Raw genomic sequence first — 22742 nt, forward strand, 5'->3', positions numbered from 1 at the left:
TAGCAAATCTGCACAGGTGCCAACTGCAAATATATACATTTACTACAGTATATACACTCAGGCATCCGGCGACTAACTGCAAGGACGAGCCTGTACAATCAGGGATATGTCTGAAGACTGGCATATTGAACGCCAGTCTTTATATCCCCAGGAGGCCGCCATGATTCAGTGACCTAGCGCGTTTCACCATTCTTATTACAGCTCACATCATTACTTCTCTGTATGATTTCAGGATCACGCAGCGATATCATTGGAGGACGTGGAAGAAAAACCCGGGACAGATCGGAAGAAAATATATGTAATATAATAAATAATAAATGACTTTTTTTTATCTGTAGTTGTCTTAAATCCAGGTCTGGACTGACATATTGGGATGCCCTTCCCTGTAAATAACACGCACTATAACCTATTCTCCAGCAGGATAATGCTCACCCTCGCACACACATAAAGGTTTCCCGGGAACGTCTAGACCGACATGCATACCATACACAACCTGTATATACCTCCATGACCTGCCGTATCTCATCTTGTATCCAGACTACAGGCCCGGCTGTATCATCTGTGGTAAATGTACTGCTATATAACCATACCTCCCAACCGTCCTGATTTCTGCGGGACAATCACGCTTTCCTACCCCTTTCCCGCCGTCCCGTGCAGCTCCCTACATGTCCCGCTATGTCCCGTTAATGGTTTACTGATCAATCATTCCTCCGATCACCGTCTGCTCTTATAACAGATAAGAGGCTGCGGTGATCGGAGGAACGCTCAACTATGGTTCAAGGATCTTGTCACGTGACTAGGTGGGCGTGTCAGTGTCCCATGCAGTGAAGAGATGAAGAGATCCGTGTAAGGTACTGAGAAGGGAGGGGGAAGGGGGATGTGAGATGCAGGATGGAGAGAGAGAGAGAGAGAGTGTCTGTGTATTTGTGTGTGTGTATGTCTGTGTGTCTGTTTGTGTTTATCATTATACTGGGGGCAGAGATGGAGGGGACAAATGAAACTGGGGGCAGATGAAAGGGGATATGAAACTGAGGGAGAAATGGAGGGGGGGGAGATGAAACTGGGGGCAGAGATGGAGGAGGGGACATGAAATGGAGCAGATGAAGGGGGCACTTAAACTGGGGGACATTAAACTGGGGACAACTGGAGGGGAGTATTAAACTGTGGGAGGAGCTGGAGGGGGACCTGTCTGCCTCTAGTTGCCCCCTGTTTAATGTCCCCCTCCAGCTACCCCTTCGGTTTAATGTCTACTTCTAGTTGCCCCTATTTAATGTCCAACTTCATCTGCCATTTATTTATTGCCCCCTCCAACTACCCCCATTGCTAATGTCCCCCTCCAGCTGCTCCAGTTTCATGTTTACCAGGAGAGGGACTTAATACTGTGGGGCAGTTGGAAAGGAACATTATAATATGGGGGCATATAATGTGCGGGTGACTGTAGGAGGATTATACTGTGTCGGGGGACATGAAAAATGAATGAGAATGGGCGGAGTCAACATATAAGTGGGCAGAGCTAAACTTGCCGCGACACGCATGGCTTGGCATGGCGCTTGAATCCAGGTCCGGCTGTAACATCTGTGGTAAATGTACTGCTATATACCATACAGATCCTGTATATACCTCCATGTCCTGCCGTATCTCATCTTGTATCCAGACTACAGGTGTAACATCTGTGGTAAATGTACTGCTATATACCATACTGTACACAACCTGTATATACCTCCATGTCCTGCCGTATCTCATCTTGTATCCAGACTACAGGTGTAACATCTGTGGTAAATGTACTGCTATATACCATACACAGCCTGTATATACCTCCATGTCCTGCCGTATCTCATCTTGTATCCAGACTACAGGTGTAACATCTGTGGTAAATGTACTGCTATATACCATACAGATCCTGTATATACCTCCATGTCCTGCCGTATCTCATCTTGTATCCAGACTACAGGTGTAACATCTGTGGTAAATGTACTGCTATATACCATACTGTACACAACCTGTATATACCTCCATGTCCTGCCGTATCTCATCTTGTATCCAGACTACAGGTGTAACATCTGTGGTAAATGTACTGCTATATACCATACACAGCCTGTATATACCTCCATGTCCTGCCGTATCTCATCTTGTATCCAGACTACAGGTGTAACATCTGTGGTAAATGTACTGCTATATACCATACAGAACCTGTATATACCTCCATGTCCTGCCGTATCTCATCTTGTATCCAGACTACAGGTGTAACATCTGTGGTAAATGTACTGCTATATACCATACACAGCCTGTATATACCTCCATGTCCGGCCGTATCTCATCTTGTATCCAGACTACAGGTGTAACATCTGTGGTAAATGTACTGCTATATACCATACACAGCCTGTATATACCTCCATGTCCTGCCGTATCTCATCTTGTATCCAGACTACAGGTGTAACATCTGTGGTAAATGTACTGCTATATACCATACAGAACCTGTATATACCTCCATACCCTGTGTAGTTTGCCTGTTATACTAGGACATGACGATAATGCCGTGGGCACAGAAACTAATGATGAATAACATAGAAAAGAGGAAACTTTATTGGAAATGTGAAGAGAAATTTATTGAAATACTAGAAATTTAAACAATAATTTCCACCTGGTAAGAGACATTACCGAGATGCGACCTCATGCGATTGTCACTAACCTCAGCCCAGGTTTGTCAGGTCACATATATGTCACTTCCTATGTGCGCGGCGTTATCTAAAGACATCAGATTGTAGAAGTCGTGAGGTTTCCTTAAAGAATAATGTGAGCAGTAAGTTCCAACTAAGATTGTGGTTGTGATTCATTGTGCAAACTGATAACTTCCTTCTGAATGTCAGGGCAGCGTGTATCTTCGCGCGTAAAACAACCATCATCTTCCCTACGTTCAAAGGACTTAGGAAAGAGACCTGCACCCGCCATACTAATCACCAAGGTGTCCTTGTTTAGAGAATCTGTGCGGAGGTCTGAAGCTTTGACGCCCTCAGATTCCCCTCGAAGGAAATTGTTCCAGTTTTTGATCCTTTCAATCAATGTGTTGAATTTGAAGATCCCAACCAGTCAAAAAAGAATAAAAATTGGCCACATCCCTTATGAAAATACTTACAGCTTTATTGTGAAGTTATGTGCTCCCCTCCGGAGCCCTGATCTCTCTGTTTCTCTGATGCACACAGTGTTTCCTGGATGATGAGGAGAAGGTCATACCCAGTATGAAGGTCTATGAGAGCCTCAATCTGTCTCTGTATACTGACTTTGACCTTCTGTTCATACAAGAAACACTGGTAGAAATGGTTTATTCCATAGGTTCCGGAAAACTGGAAAAAAACTGTTTTAATAAATTCCTACCACTGTGTGCAACAGAGGAGCAGATAGGAGGACAATAATCCTCAACAACAACTTCCCGCCACGTGGGGCCTCAGCCTATTGAAGGATGCAAAGAGTTGGAGTTGGGGGCATTGGTGCGGTGTTGTGGGGGGTCCTCTTTAATTCGATCCTCTCCTAGGTCAACCATATGTAACACAACAGGTAACATTGTTGAAAATTGAACGCCCGATGCCATTCCCATGGACAGATGCGTCACAGTTTCTTGAAGAAAGTAGCCATGTTTAGTAATCTAGTACATCCCCTTAAAAAGTCTTGACCACCCAAATTTTGTAGCAAACCTGGAAAGCTGAATCACAAATTAACTAGGAAAATGAATAAAAGAACAGGAACGGAAAGAGATACAATGTTATATTTCTGCATAATGTGATAAAAATCCCCTTTAATGACCATTGTCAGCAGTTTTGTTTTTTTTCCCACACTATGTAAGGCAACAAGACGACTGAGCAACAACCTCATCTGAGAAGAAGACATTCTCTCTGTTCTACCAACTGCTGGTGGGGTCTGGTGACACTAACCTATCTATCTGCAGGGCTGGGGTGATATGCTGGTTCTGGTGACACTAACCTATCTATCTGCAGGGCTGGGGTGATATGCTGGGTCTGGTGACACTAACCTATCTATGTGCAGGACTGGGTGATATGCTGGGTCTGGTGACAGTAACCTATCTATCTGCAGGACTGGGGTGATATGCTGGGTCTGGTGACAGTAACCTATCTATCTGCAGGGCTGGGGTGATATGCTGGTTCTGGTGACAGTAACCTATCTATCTGCAGGGCTAGGGTGATATGCTGGGTCTGGTGACAGTAACCTATCTATCTGCAGGACTGGGGTGATATGCTGGTTCTGGTGACACTAACCTATCTATCTGCAGGGCTGGGGTGATATGCTGGGTCTGGTGACAGTAACCTATCTATCTGCAGGACTGGGGTGATATGCTGGTTCTGGTGACACTAACCTATCTATCTGCAGGGCTGGGGTGATATGCTGGTTCTGGTGACACTAACCTATCTATCTGCAGGGCTGGGGTGATATGCTGGTTCTGGTGACACTAACCTATCTATCTGCAGGGCTGGGGTGATATGCTGGGTCTGGTGACACTAACCTATCTATGTGCAGGACTGGGTGATATGCTGGGTCTGGTGACAGTAACCTATCTATCTGCAGGACTGGGGTGATATGCTGGGTCTGGTGACAGTAACCTATCTATCTGCAGGGCTGGGGTGATATGCTGGTTCTGGTGACAGTAACCTATCTATCTGCAGGGCTAGGGTGATATGCTGGGTCTGGTGACAGTAACCTATCTATCTGCAGGACTGGGGTGATATGCTGGTTCTGGTGACACTAACCTATCTATCTGCAGGGCTGGGGTGATATGCTGGGTCTGGTGACAGTAACCTATCTATCTGCAGGACTGGGGTGATATGCTGGTTCTGGTGACACTAACCTATCTATCTGCAGGGCTGGGGTGATATGCTGGTTCTGGTGACAGTAACCTATCTATCTGCAGGACTGGGGTGATATGCTGGTTCTGGTGACAGTAACCTATCTATCTGCAGGGCTAGGGTGATATGCTGGGTCTGGTGACAGTAACCTATCTATCTGCAGGGCTAGGGTGATATGCTGGGTCTGGTGACAGTAACCTATCTATCTGCAGGGCTAGGGTGATATGCTGGGTCTGGTGACAGTAACCTATCTATCTGCAGGGCTGGGGTGATATGCTGGTTCTGGTGACAGTAACCTATCTATCTGCAGGGCTGGGGTGATATTCTCACGAGTAGTCGTAGAAGATCTCTAGTGACCTTTATAGAAGGCCTCCTCGTGTAGGTGGATGTAGCTAAAATAACCCACTAACCTGAACGTGCCGATCCCTTAGCGGGCTGAGAGGTGACACATTAGTAATGTCACACCACAGGACCCGGCTATGTCGCTGCTCAGACATGACTAATCAATATTCATACAACATCTAAAAGACTCTAAATCAGTAACTAATGGATAGATTATTAAATAATGGATGGAACTTATATAATGAACAGAACCTATATATCACCAGGTGACCCCGTATTTTGCGTAAGGGAAGATAAAAATAGGGTGACTTGCTCTAAAGCCGAGTTGACGTCTGTATACAGAGACCACCATGTATCTCTAGGTATCTCTATGGGTTTCTCAGAGATGCTGTGTTGGGTTCCCTCACCACGTACAGTCTATGATCTATGTGACTCATTCACCATATAAGGAGTTTCCTTTCGTTTCCTTCTAGAAATACAGAAGTAGGTAAATGTAACAAGATAAGTATTAGAGACCAGAGATCAGATGTGCGGACAAGACATGAGACTCTCGTACATAACACTCTGCTTATATGTCTTATTTACCAAAGGTAAGTCACCAGATACATAGAAATATAGATATTCTCTGCGGAAGCTTCTACTACTCATATACAGACTATCTATCTATCTATCTATCTATCTATCTATCTCCTATCTATCTATCTATCTATCTATCTATCTCCTATCTATCATCTATCTATCTATCTATCTATCTATCTATCTATCTATCTCCTATCTATCTTCTATCTATCTATCTATCTCCTATCTATCTATCTATCTATCTATCTATCTCCTATCTATCTATCTATCTATCTATCTATCTATCTATCTCCTATCTATCTATCTATCTATCTATCTATCTATCTATCTATCTCCTATATCTATCTATCATCTATCTATCTATCTATCTATCTATCTATCTATCTCCTATATCTATCTATCTATCTATCTATCTATCTCCTATCTATCTATCTATCTATCTATCTATCTATCTATCATCTATCTATCTCCTATCTATCTATCTATCTATCTATCTATCTATCTATCTCATCTGTCTATGTATCTATCTATCTATCTATCTATCTATCTATCTATCTATCATCTATCTATCTATCTCCTATCTATCTATCTGTCTATCTATCTATCTATCTATCTATCTATCTCCTATCTCTATCTATCTATCTATCTATCTATCTATCTATCTATCTATCTCCTATCTATCTATCTATCTATCTATCTATCTATCTATCTATCTATCTATCTCCTATCTATCTATCTATCTATCTATCATCTATCTATCTCCTATCTATCTATCATCTATCTATCTATCTATCTATCTATCTATCTATCTATCATCTATCTATCTCCTATCTATCTATCTATCTATCTATCTATCTATCTATCTATCTCCTATCTATCTATCTATCTATCTATCTATCTATCTATCTATCTATCTATCTATCTCATCTGTCTATGTATCTATCTATCTATCTATCTATCTATCTATCTATCTATCCATCTATCTCCTATCTATCTATCTATCTATCTATCTATCTATCATCTATCTATCTCCTATCTATCTATCTATCTATCTATCTATCTATCTATCATCTATCTATCTATCTATCATCTCATCTGTCTATCTATCTCCTATCTATCTATCTATCTATCTATCTATCTATCTATCATCTATCTCCTATCTATCTATCTATCTATCTATCTATCATCTATCTATCTATCTCATCTATCTATCTATCATCTATCTATCTATCTATCTATCTATCTATCTATCTATCTATCTCCTATCTATCTATCTATCTATCTATCTATCTATCATCTATCTATCTCCTATCTATCTATCTATCTATCTATCTCCTATCTATCTATCTATCTATCTATCTATCTATCTATCTCCTATCTATCTATCTATCTATCTATCTATCTATCTATCTATCTATCATCTATCTATCTATCTATCTATCTATCTATCATCTATCTCATCTATCTATCATCTATCTATCTTCTTAATCTTTCATTTTCTTCCTTACTTCCTTCCTCTTTATTTCCTTCTTTCCATTGGTTACATAGTTAGTACGGTTGAAAAGATACATCATAACCATATGTCCATCAAATTCAATCAGGGGATGGGAAATGGCAGGACATTTTATACATTTCTATAAAACCATCAATTATCTTTTTCTCTAAAAATACATCTAATCCTTTTTTGACGTTGTCAGCTGTGACTGCAGTGACCGGCTCCTGGGTAGGCTATTCCACAGATTCACGTTCCTTACAGTGAAGAAGTCTTGTCACCTGTGGAGATTAAACCTTTTTGTTCTGCAGACGGATGGAAACCGAGTGGACACCCAGCAGACCCCATTATAGTCTCTGGGGTCTGCGGGTTTCCCCGGGTAACCACTGTTTTAAGCAGATTAGGTTTCTGGTCGGGATGGTCTGCTTGGGGAAACCTGAAGACGGGTGTGAATGTAGCGTAAATGAGATGTTGTGGGGTAAATCCATACACAGTTATATTGTAAATATACAGAGCTGAAGCATTTACCGCAGGGAGATGGTCACCTCACATGGCTCTATCTCCGGTGTTATACCATCTAGAAAAATGGATAAAGTATCATAAGAAAGCTGAGATTCTTACCTTACATAATATGCCCAGACTTAAGAACTAGCTGTAGCATAATCTGAGATATAAGTAGTGATAAACACAGTCGGGGATGTGATATTATACACAGCTTGAAGGAACTTCTGAAAATTAAATCTCAGATTTCTTATAATATTAGAACCATTTTCTAGGTCGTACAAACTGAAGATACAACCGTGTGCCGAGACCATGTCTGATCTAAGGGACAATGCTTCATCTATATGTAATACCAGACATGGAGTATATGTGTAGGGACACCTGGCAATGAAATGGGAGGTACACCTTAACTCTTATCTATACTTCATATGTTATCTATCTATCTATCTATCTCCTATCTATCTATCTATCTATCTATCTATCTCCTATCTATCTATCTATCTATCTATCTATCTATCTCCTATCTATCTATCTCCTATCTATCTATCTATCTATCTCCTATCTATCTATCTCCTATCTATCTATCTCCTATCTATCTATCTATCTATCTATCTATCTCCTATCTATCTATCTCCTATCTATCTATCTATCTATCTCCTATCTATCTATCTATCTATCTCCTATCTATCTATCTATCTATCATCTATCTATCTATCTATCTATCTATCTCCTATCTATCTATCTATCTATCTATCTATCTATCTATCTCCTATCTATCTATCTATCTATCTATCTCCTATCTATCTATCTATCTATCTATCTATCTATCTATCTATCTATCTATCTCCTTGTCGCGGGGTGTTTAGAGTCTATACTATAGGCCATGTGTAGATAACTACGAGGAATTATAATCAAACGTCGACCCCCAGCCCAACAGTGAGAGAACCACCATATGTGTCCCATAAACACTTCAAGACCTTTGATGAAGCGGCTGGGGATGTTGATGGATATTTTCAGGACTTCGAACACCAGTGCCGCCTGATGGAAGTCCCAGAGAAGGATTGGGTCCGGTATCTGGTGGGGCACCTACGAGATGGGGCTGCGGAAGCTCTCAGAGCCATGGACCCTAGTGATCAGCGGGACTATGAGGCCATTAAAAGAGCGGTGCAGAAGTATTATGCAGTCACTCCAGAGACCTACCGAGTTCAGTTCCGCTCTTTGTCTTACAATGGGGGAAGCTCCTTCCACATGTTCGCCCACAAGTTGAAGCAAGCATGCAAGCGCTGGCTAGAAGGAGAGGAGGCTGTCACAGTCGATAAGGTCCTCCAAGTCATACTTAAGGAACAGTTCTTTTCCCAGTGCCCCGCTGAAATCCGTGAGTGGGTGCTGGAACGGAACCCAGCCACAGTTGAGCAAGCTGCTTCTCTTGCAGATGAGGGCCTGACCATCAAGCCGCAGTGGAAGAGGTTGTTTGCAGAGGAGCGGAAAACTACCACAGTCCGCCAGACACTCTTCAGCCAGCCACCCACCTTTCGTGTCCGGCCTCAGGATTACAATTCCCCCTCTACCCCTGCCCCAGCCCATCGGCCTCCAGCTATGAACAACCCTGTCCCTAGACAACGACCTACTGGAAGAATGCTAGAGCGCAGATGTTTTGGGTGCGGGCGGCCTGGACATTTGCAAGCTAGTTGCCCTGCTAACATGGGGGCACGGGCCACCGTGGCATCCCGGCCTATTCACTACCTGGGAACCACCCCTAGGACAGAAAGTTTGGCCCCATTTCCAGATGACTCCATGAATGACCCATCTGTTCCACCTCCAGGGGTCTATGGGATTCAGCCTTCTGCCACACATCCCGCAAACCTTCAGCGGAAGCACTTGCAGGAGGTCCTACTGGATGGCCGAACAGTTGTTGGATTCCGGGACTCGGGAGCTTTCCTAACGGTAGCGGACCCCCGAGTGGTTCGACCTGAGGCCCTAGAGGAGGGTCCTGGCCTTTCTATCGAGTTGGCAGGGGGTACTCGGAAACGTATTCCTAAAGCTACCGTGGAACTCGACTATGGTTATGGACCAAAACGATGCACAATTGGTGTGATGAGCGGGCTGCCGGCTGATGTTCTGTTAGGCAACGATGTTGGAAATCTATAGTGCCATTTTGTGGGAGCAGTGACCCGAAGCCAAGCTCAGGGAGAAGCCAACATGGATCGACCGGATTTTCTGCCAGATGCCAGCCCTTCAACCCTACAACTTTACCATTCAGTACCGCCGAGGGAACCAACACCAGAACGCAGATGGGTTATCCCGGCAGGAGGACATATGAGCTATAGAGACTGATGTGCATTCCCCAATTTACCTGTGTAGGCCAATTGTGTCATGCACATGTTTTGAGAGGGGGAGGGGTTGTCACGGGATGGTTAGAGTCCATACTATAGGCCATGTGTAATATATATTTCATGTGGAATGTATTCTCTAACCTGTTATATACATCAATGTGTAGTTGGCTGATTGGGGTCTAGTGTGTTAGCACATTGTATGCAGATACATCTAACTAGTGAGGACCAGTGAGGACAATGGGTGGAGATAATCTGATCAGTGTCTCCAAGAAGATGTTGGACGGTGCATTGTCCATAGTAGACAGGGAGTCTGCTCTCCTTGGTATAGGTGAGGGGGGAAGGATCTGTGACTCAGCCCTTCCCACCCACAGATATAGGATGTAACAGTCTTAGTATATAGTATGTAGTTAGCAGTTAGTATGGGTTAGCCGGCCTGTGCACAGCTCTGCAGAGAGCCAGGATTTAGTTACAGGACCAAGGAACCAAAGCTATCATTGGATTGTGACTTCTGTGGACTTATTGTTATTACGGTTGATGTGACCGCCGCCGGCTACTAACTTTGTGGAATACAATAAATTGCTGTTGTCTCCCGACCTCTTGCGTCCGTGTTGATTCAAGATATCCTCCGGAGGAAGGACGTATACCTTTGCTCCGTGACACTCCTATCTATCTATCTATCTCCTATCTATCTATCTATCTATCTATCTATCTATCTATCTATCTCCTATCTATCTATCTATGTCCTATCTATCTATCTATCTATCTATCTATCTATCTATCTATCTATCTATTTATCTCATTCTATCTATCTATCTATCTATCTATCTATCTATCTATCTATCTGTCATCTATCTATCTATCTCCTATCTATCTATCTATCTCCTATCTATCTCAGTATCTATCTATCTCCTATCTATCTATCTATCTATCTATCTATCTATCTATCCCATATCTATCGATTTATCTACCTCTCTACCTTGAAGAATCTAAATTGTAAGCAGGATGTGTGAAGCCATGGTTTCCTCATGCAAGTTTCTGAATGACAAAATATCTCATATGAGAACGTACCTGTGATATTGAATAACATTACTCGAATAATGCAGTGGGTGACAACCACAACTGAGCTCAACCCTGTGTACTGTGTTATGAAAACCACATCTAGTACACTGACCAGGCACACACTGCTGTGTACAGAGCCTTACACCCACAGCTGAGGCCCCGAGAACCTTACTCACAGTTTAGAATAAGACTCCATATATACTATACTATACTATACTATACTATACTGTCTTTACTTCTTATCTTAGTGATTTCAATCCATACTTCAGACCCAAGCAGCATCAGTTTACAATGAAGTCTATGGAGAGGAGAGGGAGAGGAGGAGAAGGAGAGAGACAGAGATACGAGATTGTCTACAGCATTATATAAGTTATTTCTGTTGGGAGAAAACTGGATAGTAATTCCTGATAACCCAACTGTGTTGTGAAAGAGAACGGTCTCTCTATAATACATATGTCTCTCTAATTCCTTCCCCTCTGCATAGACTTCTATTGTACCTATACATTCACTGCCAGAAGGTGACAAATAAATAAGGAAACAGGCACTTTTCTTATATAAACTATATTCTAAAGTTTGTTTCCTTCACATTCACTATGAATTTATGGAAAAAAAAAAGTTATACTTTAAGAATATGGGCAGAAGCCGTATCATTTCTCTAACTATCTTCGTGGTGACTAGAGATAAGCGAGTACTGTTTGGATCAGCCGATCCGAACAGAACGCTCACATAGAAATGAATGGACGTAGCCGGCACACGGGGGGTTAAGCGGCTGGCCGCCGTCAAAGCGGAAGTACCAGGTGCATCCATTCATTTCTATGGAGCGTGCTGTTCGGATCGGCTGATCCCAACAGTACTCGCTCATCTCTAGTGGTGACATCTGTTGTCTTGATCGGTTACCAATGGATATGACCATAAATGTAAGAACTTTCTATGGTCGGAGACTGGTCAGAAGCCCAGCCATGATGTCCTTATTGTGGTCAGGTTATCTTCTGATACATGTAGCATCCTCCTGATAACCAGCCATGATGTCCTTATTGTGGTCAGGTTATCTTCTCACACATGTAGCGTCCTCCTGATAACCAGCCATGATGTCCTTATTGTGGTCGGGTTATCTTCTCATACATGTAGTGTCCTCCTGATAACCAGCCATGATGTCCTTATTGTGGTCGGGTTATCTTCTCATACATGTAGTGTCCTCCTGATAACCAGCCATGATGTCCTTATTGTGGTCAGGTTATCTTCTCATACATGTAGTGTCCTCCTGATAACCAGCCATGATGTCCTTATTGTGGTCAGGTTATCTTCTCATACATGTAGTGTCCTCCTGATAACCAGCCATGATGTCCTTATTGTGGTCGGGTTATCTTCTCATACATGTAGTGTCCTCCTGATAACCAGCCATGATGTCCTTATTGTGGTCGGGTTATCTTCTCATACATGTAGTGTCCTCTCCTGATAACAAGCCATGATGTCCTTATTGTGGTCAGGTTATCTTCTCATACATGTAGTGTCCTCCTGATAACCAGCCATGATGTCCTTATTGTGGTCGGGTTATCTTCTCATACATGTAGTGTCCTCCTGATAACCAGCCATGATGTCCTTATTGTGGTCGGGTTATCTTCTCATACATGTAGTATCCTCTCCTGATAACCAGCCATGATGTCCTTATTGTGGTCGGGTTATCTTCTCATACATGTAGTGTCCTCCTGATAACCAGCCATGATGTCCTTATTGTGGTCGGGTTATCTTCTCATACATGTAGTGTCCTCTCCTGATAACCAGCCATGATGTCCTTATTGTGGTCGGGTTATCTTCTCATACATGTAGTGTCCTCCTGATAACCAGCCATGATGTCCTTATTGTGGTCGGGTTATCTTCTCATACATATAGAGCACCTTAAGAGGAATCTATTTATTTTTCTGTCATAAATCAGCATTCAAAATCTGCAAAAAGTTAAACTTTTTGGTGCACAGCCAATTTTGCCTCAAACATTGTATTTTCTTACACTGCAGGTCTGGTGGCTCCAGCAGGACATGTGACCGGACCACTGAATGGCACCATTGTATTACCTTGTACATATTCTTCATGGCCGACCACCATGTGCTGGGGACGGGGCACTTGTCCAAATTCTAAGTGTGATCAGGAGATCATCTGGACTGATGGCAGGAAAGTGACCTGGAGGAAATCTGACAGATACCAGCTACTGGGGGACATCAGTCAGGGGGACGTGTCCATGACCATCATCGGGGCCACCAAAGAAGATGAAGGGACTTACTGCTGCCGGGTGGAGATCCCTGGATGGTTAAATGATCTGAAAATAGAGAGAACAGTAGAGATACAAGAGGGTGAGGAGATCATTACTGTCAAAAATATCATTAAGACTTGGGCCCCACGTTGCAGAAATACAACTTTTTTTGTTGCAGATTTTGTTGCGTTTTTTATTTTGAGCCAAAGCCAGGAGTGGATTGAGCAGAATGTGGAAGTATAAGAACTTCTTATACAGTCCTATGAAAAAGTTTGGGCACCCCTATTAATCTTAATCATTTTTAGTTCTAAATATTTTGGTGTTTGCAGCAGCCATTTCAGTTTGATATATCTAATAACTGATGGACACAGTAATATTTCAGGATTGAAATGAGGTTTATTGTACTAACAGAAAATGTGCAATATGCATTAAACCAAAATTTGACCGGTGCAAAAGTATGGGCACCTCAACAGAAAAGTGACATTAATATTTAGTAGATCCTCCTTTTGCCTCTAGTCGCTTCCTGTAGCTTTTAATCAGTTCCTGGATCCTGGATGAAGGTATTTTGGACCATTCCTCTTTACAAAACAATTCAAGTTCAGTTAAGTTTGATGGTCGCCGAACATGGACAGCCCGCTCTCAAATGATCTGAAAAGAAAGATTGTTCAACATAGTTGTTCAGGGGAAGGATACAAAACGTTGTCTCAGAGATTTAACCTGTCAGTTTCCACTGTGAGGAACATAGTAAGGAAATGGAAGACCACAGGGACAGTTCTTGTTAAGCCCAGAAGTGGCAGGCCAAGAAAAATATCAGAAAGGCAGAAAAGAAGAATGGTGAGAACAGTCAAGGACAATCCACAGACACCTCCAAAGAGCTGCAGCATCATCTTGCTGCAGATGGTGTCACTGTGCATCGGTCAACTATACAGCGCACTTTGCACAAGGAGAAGCTGTATGGGAGAGTGATGAGAAAGAAGCCGTTTCTGCACGTACGCCACAAACAGAGTCGCCTGAGGTATGAAAAAGCACATTTGGACAAGGCAGCTTCATTTTGGAAGAAGGTCCTGTGGACTGATTGAGTTGTTTGGTCATACAAAAAGGCGTTATGCATGGCGTCCAAAAAAAACAGCATTCCAAAAAAAACACTTGCTACCCACTGTAAAATTTGGTGGAGGTTCCATCATGCTTTGGGGCTGTGTGGCCAATGCCGGCATCGGGAATCTTGTTAAAGTTGAGAGTCGCATGGATTCCACTCAGTATCAGCAGATTCTTGAGAATAATGTTCAAGAATCAGTGATGAAGTTGAAGTTACGCCGGGGATGGATATTTCAGCAAGACAATGATCCAAAACACCGCTCCAAATCCTCAGGCATTCATGCAGAGGAACAATTACAATGTTCTGGAATGGCCATCCCAGTCCCCAGACCTGAATATCATTGAACATCTGTGGGATGATTGGAAGCGGGCTGTCCATGCTCGGCGACCATCTAACTTAACTGAACTTGAATTGTTTTGTAAAGAGGAATGGTCCAAAATCCCTTCATCCAGGATCCAGGAACTGATTAAAAGCTACAGGAAGCGACTAGAGGCTGTTATCTTTGCAAAAGGAGGATCTACTAAATATTAATATCACTTTTCTGTTGAGGTGCCCATACTTTTGCACTGGTCAAATTTTGGTTTAATGCATATTGCACATTTTCTGTTAGTACAATAAACCTCATTTCAATCCTGAAATATTACTGTGTCCATCAGTTATTAGATATATCAAACTGAAATGGCTGTTATAAACACCAAAATATTTAGAACTAAAAATGATTAAGATTAATAGGGGTGCCCAAACTTTTTCATAGGACTGTATATTTCTCATTCCTTTTGTAGCTATTCTTGACTTCATCTCAAAAAAACGCAGCAAAATCTGCAACAAAAAAAGTCACTAAGGATCAAGGTTCGATCGGTGGGTTTGACCAAGTGAATTCACGAAGCTACCAATCCAAGGCCTATGTAGACAATAAAAAACAGACCCCACCGACCAAACATCAATGTTGTCCAAGAGAACCCCTTCATGGGGCTTTATTACCTGTAGAGGGTCACAAATTTTTGCTATATTTTGATCGTTCTTATTTTATCGGCAGCTCCAAGTCCTCCTGAGCCCACCGACTGGTCATCTCACACCACTCAAGGTAAGTCTGAGATGTCTACTGATCATATGGGCACATTGGCCAAGGGTTTGGCATGCCCAGTAGTTGCAGCGAGACCCTTCTACTAATAAAGTGGGCCTCCATAGTACCATGTTGCACCCCATTGTGCTGTCACTATTTTACAATAATTTTATGATTTCACCAAAGGTTCTTGTTAAACCCTTCCCGACATCCGCCATAATTTTACGGCGCATGTCGGTTGTGTAACTATGGCAACCGCCCGGGAGCCGGGCGGCCGCCATAGCCGCCGGGTGTCTACTGCTTTAAGCAGTAGACAACCATCTCTAATGCCTCCGATCGGTCCCTGGACCAATCGGAGGCATTAACCCCTCCGGCACCACGGTCAAAGGCGCCGGAGGCTCCATTTTCCCGTTGGCGCATGGGAAACTGCCATTTTGCCAGTGATTGCCAGCTCCTGGAGCATGCTCCAGAGCCGACGTCACATTAGCATGACAGCCGGGAGCCTTGTACAGGCTCCCCGGCCGGTCTGCAAGCTCTTTCTTTTGCAGGCTGGTCTATGCAGCCTGCAAAAGAAAGGATGATCTTTTGCAATGCATTTTGCAATGCATTAGCATTGTAATGCTTTGCATTAGTGATCAGACCCCCTGGGGTTCAACACCCCTAGGCGGTCTAATAAATGCAAAAAAAAAAAAAAAAGTAAAAAAAATATATAAAAAAAATATAAAAATTATTCAAAATTCAAATCACCCCCCCTTTCCCTAGAACACATATAAAAGTAGTTAAAAACTGTGAATCACATACATGTTAGGTATCCCCATGTCCGAAATCGCCCGCTCTACAAAACTATAAAAATATTTTTCCTGTTCGGTAAACGCCGTAGCGGGAAAAATAGTCAAAAGTGCCAAACCGCCGTTTTTCCACTGTTTTGATTCTGATAAAAATTTGAATAAAAAGTGATCAAAATAATAGCATTTCCCAAAAATGGTGGAACTAATAAGTACACCCGGACCCGCAAAAAAAGACGCCCTATGCAGCCACGTACACAGACGTATAAAAAAGTTACGGCTGTCGGAATATGGCGACTTTTCAAAAAAAAATTTTTAACACAGTTTTGGATTTTTTTTAAGAGGTCATAATGTAAATAAAACCATATAAATTTGGTATCCCCGGAATCGTACCGAATTACAGAATACAGGGGACAGGTCATTTTGGCTGCACAGTGAACGCCGTAAAACCAAAGCCCGTAAGAATGTCGCAGAAATTGATTTTTTCTTCAAATCCCCCCTATTCTGAATTTTTTTCCTGCTTCCCAGTACATTATACAGAATAATTAATGGCGGCATCAGGAAGAAAAATTTGTCCCGCAAAAATTAAGACCTCATATGGCTCTGGGAGCGGAGAAATAAAAAAGTTATGGGGTTTAGAAGGAGGGGAGTCAAAAACGAAAATCAAAAAATGATCATACCGAATTTTCTCTTGCGCTCAACTTGTTCACAATCTCCACATCCCGTATCACTTCTCTAATTTTGGAACCCTTGAGTATTTCTTCTTGAATCTTGGGGTCACTGGTTCGGGGAAACTTGTCCTCCAGCTCCGTGACTCTAGTTCCATTATGAGCCATCACGTAGAGGAAGTTTTTGGTCAGTCCTAGTGAGACGTCCAATGGCAGGAAGAAAACTTGGGGACAATTCAGTCAGACTTTTGGCACTTGCTCTACGTATTGTGAAGACAGGATCTTATGGATCTTATGGATTTTGAGATTTTGTTTCAATTTTCAAATATTTAGGAACAATTTTGTCCATATTTCTATTATTGCTTTATATGCACTTTGTTTTAATCACAGACCTTCAATCTACTTATGAAACTCTGAAGGCAACCTCGGCCCACCCGCTCCCCTCCACTGTGACGCCGGCAAGCCAGGTATGTGTTGGTAAGATTTTTGTGAAAATTTTCTGATCGAACCTGAGCACCCCCTAGTGGTGGCTAAAGGCAGTAAGAATATTTTTATCCATTCTAAGCAGATACTTACATGATAATCTGTCACTTATGTTCTGTTTTCTATCTCTTGTATCTTGACTGCCTGCAGGAAACTGAAAGGGAAGAAGCCATGACAGGCGATAACAAGCTTCTATATATTATGGTTTGCGTCGCCGTCATTATCGTTGTCCTGATTTCACTGGCTGTATTTTTATTGAGATGTGAGTTTCTAGTATACATTCTTTGCCAAATTTTGCAGAACATCATAATACACACCTCAGCTGCTGCAGAACCTCATAATATACACCTCAGCTGCTGTATAACCTCAGAATACACACCTCAGCTGCTGCAGAACCTCATAATACACCTCAGCTGCTGCAGAACATCATAATACACACCTCAGCTGCTGCAGAATATCATAATACACACCTCAGCTGCTGCAGAATATCATAATACACACCTCAGCTGCTGCAGAATATCATAATACACACCTCAGCTGCTGCACAACCTCATAATACACACCTCAGCTGCTGCAGAATATCATAATACACACCTCAGCTGCTGCAGAATATCATAATACACACCTCAGCTGCTGCAGAACATCATAATACACACCTCAGCTGCTGCAGAACATCATAATACACACCTCAGCTGCTGCAGAACATCATAATACACACCTCAGCTGCTGCAGAACATCATAATACACACCTCAGCTGCTGCAGAACATCATAATACACACCTCAGCTGTTGCAGAACCTCATAATACACCCCTCAGATGCTGCAGAACCTCATAATACACACCTCAGCTGCTGCAGAACATCATAATACACCCCTCAGATGCTGCAGAACCTCATAATACACACCTCAGCTGCTGCAGAACATCATAATACACACCTCAGCTGCTGCAGAACATCATAATACACACCTCAGCTGCTGCAGAACATCATAATACACACCTCAGCTGCTCCAGAACTTCATCATATACACCTCAGCTGTTGCAAAACCTCATAATACACCCCTCAGATGCTGCAGAACCTCATAATACACACCTCAGCTGCTGCAGAACATCATAATACACACCTCAGCTGCTGCAGAACATCATAATACACCCTCAGCTGCTGCGAAACATCATCATACACACCTCAGCTGCTGCAGAACCTCATAATACACACCTCAGCTGCTGCAGAACATCATAATACACACCTCAGCTGCTGCAGAACATCATCATACACACCTCAGATGCTGTAGACCATGAGAATTAGGATTATTCATAGATGGCAACCAATGATGGAAAGGAAGCTCAACTTTTCTCCAGGAGGTTCTGCAGCAGCTGTTGTGTATTATGAAAAGTAAAATCCTACTAAAAATCAGGAGCCACTTCACAGACCGGTGACCTGTATATACAGTATATATGATTCTCAGCCCGCACTCTTATGCATTTATAAGGTCCCATAATTTTTGCAGTATTCCATATTATTTGCAATGTGTACAGACTATTCGGTACTAAGACACAACCTTCTTCTTCTGGTTTTCAGATAGTAAAAGGAAAAGTAAAGAAACATCAAGGTCAGTAATGAATAAGATATCATTGTGTTAGCTAGGGAGTAAGATAAAATTGGTCTGACCCCTACAGATTATAAGGTCATGGTATTGCCGGAATATTCCATCAGTAAATGCTGAGTATTCCCAGTCAAACAAGCTGTTACTTACTTCCGTCAATTCTCTGTCATTCCTTTCACATAATCTCATGACTGTAATACCACCATTATTTATTATTAAAAAAAAAAAAAACATGGCTTCTTTCTTCTAGAAATAGCATCAGTCTCACCCATGGGCAGATGCAAATGCAAAGTCAATTACAGCCCATAAGAAGGGCGCTGTTTCTGGAAGAAAGTAGCCATGCCTATTTTAATTCCTTACAACGCCTATAAAAAGGACCTGTAACTAGTTATGAAAAGCCCAATGACATCCATCATCTGCTCGGCGCTGTCACCCTGAGCATTTTGGTGTATTGTTTATCCAAATCCGTGCAGTCATTCCAAAGATATAAGCTTGTTAAAGTAGGGTCTACTAGGCAAGTGGGCGGTAACATTACATGACATACAGCACACAGAGACCCCGCCCCAGAGGAGCCACAGTGTTACCGCCCACTTAACTAGTAGGGCTTATATCTTTGGAATGGCTAAACAGATTTGGATAAACAAAACATCAAAATGCTCAGGGTGGCGGTGCCAATCAGATGATGGATGTCATTGGGCTTTTCAGACCTGATGACAGGTCTTCTATAACTAACCAGGTTATGGTCATATTATGGTATATTATGCTGATATTGCTATGTATACAACCTATACGATAAACGAAATGTGTGTTTTGCAGAATCTTATCCCTGGAGGGGCTGGAAAGAACACAGGACCAAACCGAACAAAATATTTATACAATAAATTAATTTTGTAATTTAATTTTTTTTTTAATCTGTACATCAATATTGTGTGTTTAAAATAAAACCCTAAAAAAGCATATGTTAATCTTATCTATTGTGCACGGTGGGCAGGCGTTCAGGGTCCGACGTCATCTTCAGCCACACCTCCTCTTCCAGCGATGTCCTCGGGCCCCGTATTCCTCCGGCGCTCGCGAACTGCCATTGATAAAAAATGGCGTGGGGGCATGCGCAGTAGCATGCTGCTACTACTGCTGCTACTGCGCATGCACCTACACCATTTTTTATCAATGGCAGTTCGCGAGCACTGGAGAAAGACGGGACCCAAAGACATCGCTGGAAGAGGAGGTGTGGCTGAAGATCTGCTTGGCTGTAGGGACCCCTGACGAAGTCTGTGTATACAAACGAAACGCGCGTCAGGCTGTAGTGGTGGTGATTAGGGTTGAGCCGATCTTGACTTTTCAGGATTGATTTTGAAATCCGATTTCCAATCATTTTTCATTCGAACCCAATCTCGATCCCAATTCCGATCCCAATGCAAGTCAATGGGATTTTTTTTACTAATTGGAGATCGGATTTTAAAAACAATCCTATTCCCTATACAGCATGGAATCTAACAATTGAACGCTTTAATAGTTAGAATCCACGCTGTGTAGTGATTTTTTTAAATCACTGAGTAGCCCGAGGATTTTTTTAATCCTTTGGCTACTTAGTCCCCCCTGGTGTCCACCTACCTGCAGAGATGGCTGGTCCGGTGCCCGGTGTTCTCGTTCTTCTTCGCCTCGCTGCCCCCTGCCTCCCAGGTTAGGAGAGTGTGGGCGGGTTAGGAGAGTGTAGGCGGGTACTGGGAGGGGAGACGTCACGTCTCCCCGCCCTGTACCCGCCCACACTCTCCTAAGCCACAAGCCCCGCCTTCTTCCTAGCTCTTTAAACACTAACCTGGGAGGCGGGGCCAGCGAGGCGAAGAAGACCGAGAACACCGGGCACCGGACCAGCCATCTCTGCAGGTAAGTAACTACTAGCTAGTCTCTCATTAGAATGAATGGACGTAGCTGGCGCACAGGGGGTTAAGGCTGTGTGCCGGCTGCTTCCATTCATTCCTATGGAACCGCAGTGGAGCCTTCACACTGAGTATACACTCCGCTCAGAGTGAGCAGGGCATATACTCAGTGTGAAGGCTAACATTGTTAGCTTTTCCCACAATGCTTGGCCAGTAGCAAAGCATTGTGGGAAATAATCACGATCTCGATCCCACCTAAAAAGATAGAACACGATCGCTCAACCTTAGTGGTGATCTCAGGTATACCATAACTTTATTTCCTTACCTTCAGCGTCCGATCCTCCTTGATCATCTTCTGACTCTCTGGGTGTGGTTGTGGGCCTGAGGGTCTACTGAAGCCTGCGATTGGCTCTCATTGAACACACCGAAAAAAAGTCATCTTCAAAGTTGGATGAATTCAGAATGCTGTAAAAAAAAAAAATCAAATTAAAGAGAATTTGAAAAGGGGAAGCAAATAAAATTAAAGAGGAAGCAGAATCCCAAAGACTTGCAGATATTTATATAAGTAGAGCAGAGTCTGGGTCTTTCTACTAGAGGGTATACAAATGCTACCCCACTGTCCTATGAAAAAGCTCTCACAGGCTACTTTTGGGTAGTGTACCATTTGGTAAGAGATTGTTGACTGCTAGACCTGCCTCTTTGATACAGTCAATGATATTTTGCCCAGTTAACAGACTTTTGGAGGGGATCCTGAGAGAAACAGGAAAGCAGATGAACTGTCCATCATCTAGGCCACCCCAACCTAGCTGTTAGTAGGTATTGGAAACAGTGGATTAAGCGAGAGCAATGCTGTAAAGGTGGGCAGCAGACAGCTCTGTGAGAGCGGAATACAGCAGAATAGAGGATCCCAAATAAAGTTCTCCCCAAAAATTGTGTCTCACCTTCAAAAAGTATAGAATCCACGAGACTAGTAGATCCAGCCAAGTGAAGCTGCAATGGCCCAGGAAGCTTGAGGGCAACTTGAAAATATCATAACTTGAGTCCATGGCACTTAATATTATGATATACCATGAAGGGGTGTATAAGACGGGTGGGTTTTAAGAGGTGATCCTTGAAGAAAAGGGATACAGCCACTAGGAGTAATACAATAGGGGTCATAATGACCAGGCCCAGAGTCCAAGGGGGCCAACAGGCCATGCTCCCCACACTAGGGCTGCAGAAACCTCTTTGATCTCCTTTCTGATTCCTGATTTATTCTCTATGCTCCCTGGGGCTCTGGAGAAAGAAGATTTATGATACACAGCCTTCCACTGTCAGAAAGGAGAACGTTAAACCCTTTCATTGCAAATATAGCCATTGATCAGCAACAAGTAGTCAAAGAGGGAATATATGGGGGAGACTGTGGTACAGAAGGGGGCATGTTTACTATGTGGGGGGCTCCAACAGGGATGGGAATGGTGTGAAAAAGTCATCATGGTGGTCTGGGCCAGATAGAGAAGGAAAGGAAATGTAAATATGGCTAGATGGGATGTGTCTGATGGTTGTGAGGAGAAGTTGCAGGGCAGCCCAGGCTGAGCTGTTGTACCTGGGCACGCGAGCCTTTAGATACATCCCTAGATAAAGCTCAAATAGAAGAACGGAAGGCGCTGTTATTAGAATAAATATATGTAGGAAGCAAAACTTCTGAGAAATCTGAGAATATATGGAAGGATGCACAAACAAGATCCGAAACCATCATAAAAGAGGAAGAAAGTCATGAAATGGA

At 42.8% G+C, this 22742-nt stretch overlaps 1 protein-coding gene across 1 annotated transcript; it reads left to right on the forward strand.

Annotated features, from left to right (window-relative positions):
* The first annotated feature begins 5730 nt into the window (after positions 1 to 5730).
* Positions 5731 to 20363, forward strand: LOC142204597 (hepatitis A virus cellular receptor 1 homolog). Its single transcript, XM_075275911.1, has 6 exons — positions 5731 to 5785; positions 13172 to 13504; positions 15537 to 15584; positions 17407 to 17493; positions 19005 to 19106; positions 20275 to 20363. The coding sequence occupies exons 1-6, from the start codon at positions 5737 to 5739 to the stop codon at positions 20361 to 20363; spliced, it is 708 nt and encodes a 235-aa protein (XP_075132012.1). The 5' UTR covers positions 5731 to 5736.
* The last annotated feature ends 2379 nt before the right edge of the window (positions 20364 to 22742 follow it).

The sequence above is a fragment of the Leptodactylus fuscus genome, chromosome 5 (genome assembly GCF_031893055.1).
Source record: "Leptodactylus fuscus isolate aLepFus1 chromosome 5, aLepFus1.hap2, whole genome shotgun sequence".
NCBI lineage: Eukaryota > Metazoa > Chordata > Amphibia > Anura > Leptodactylidae > Leptodactylus > Leptodactylus fuscus.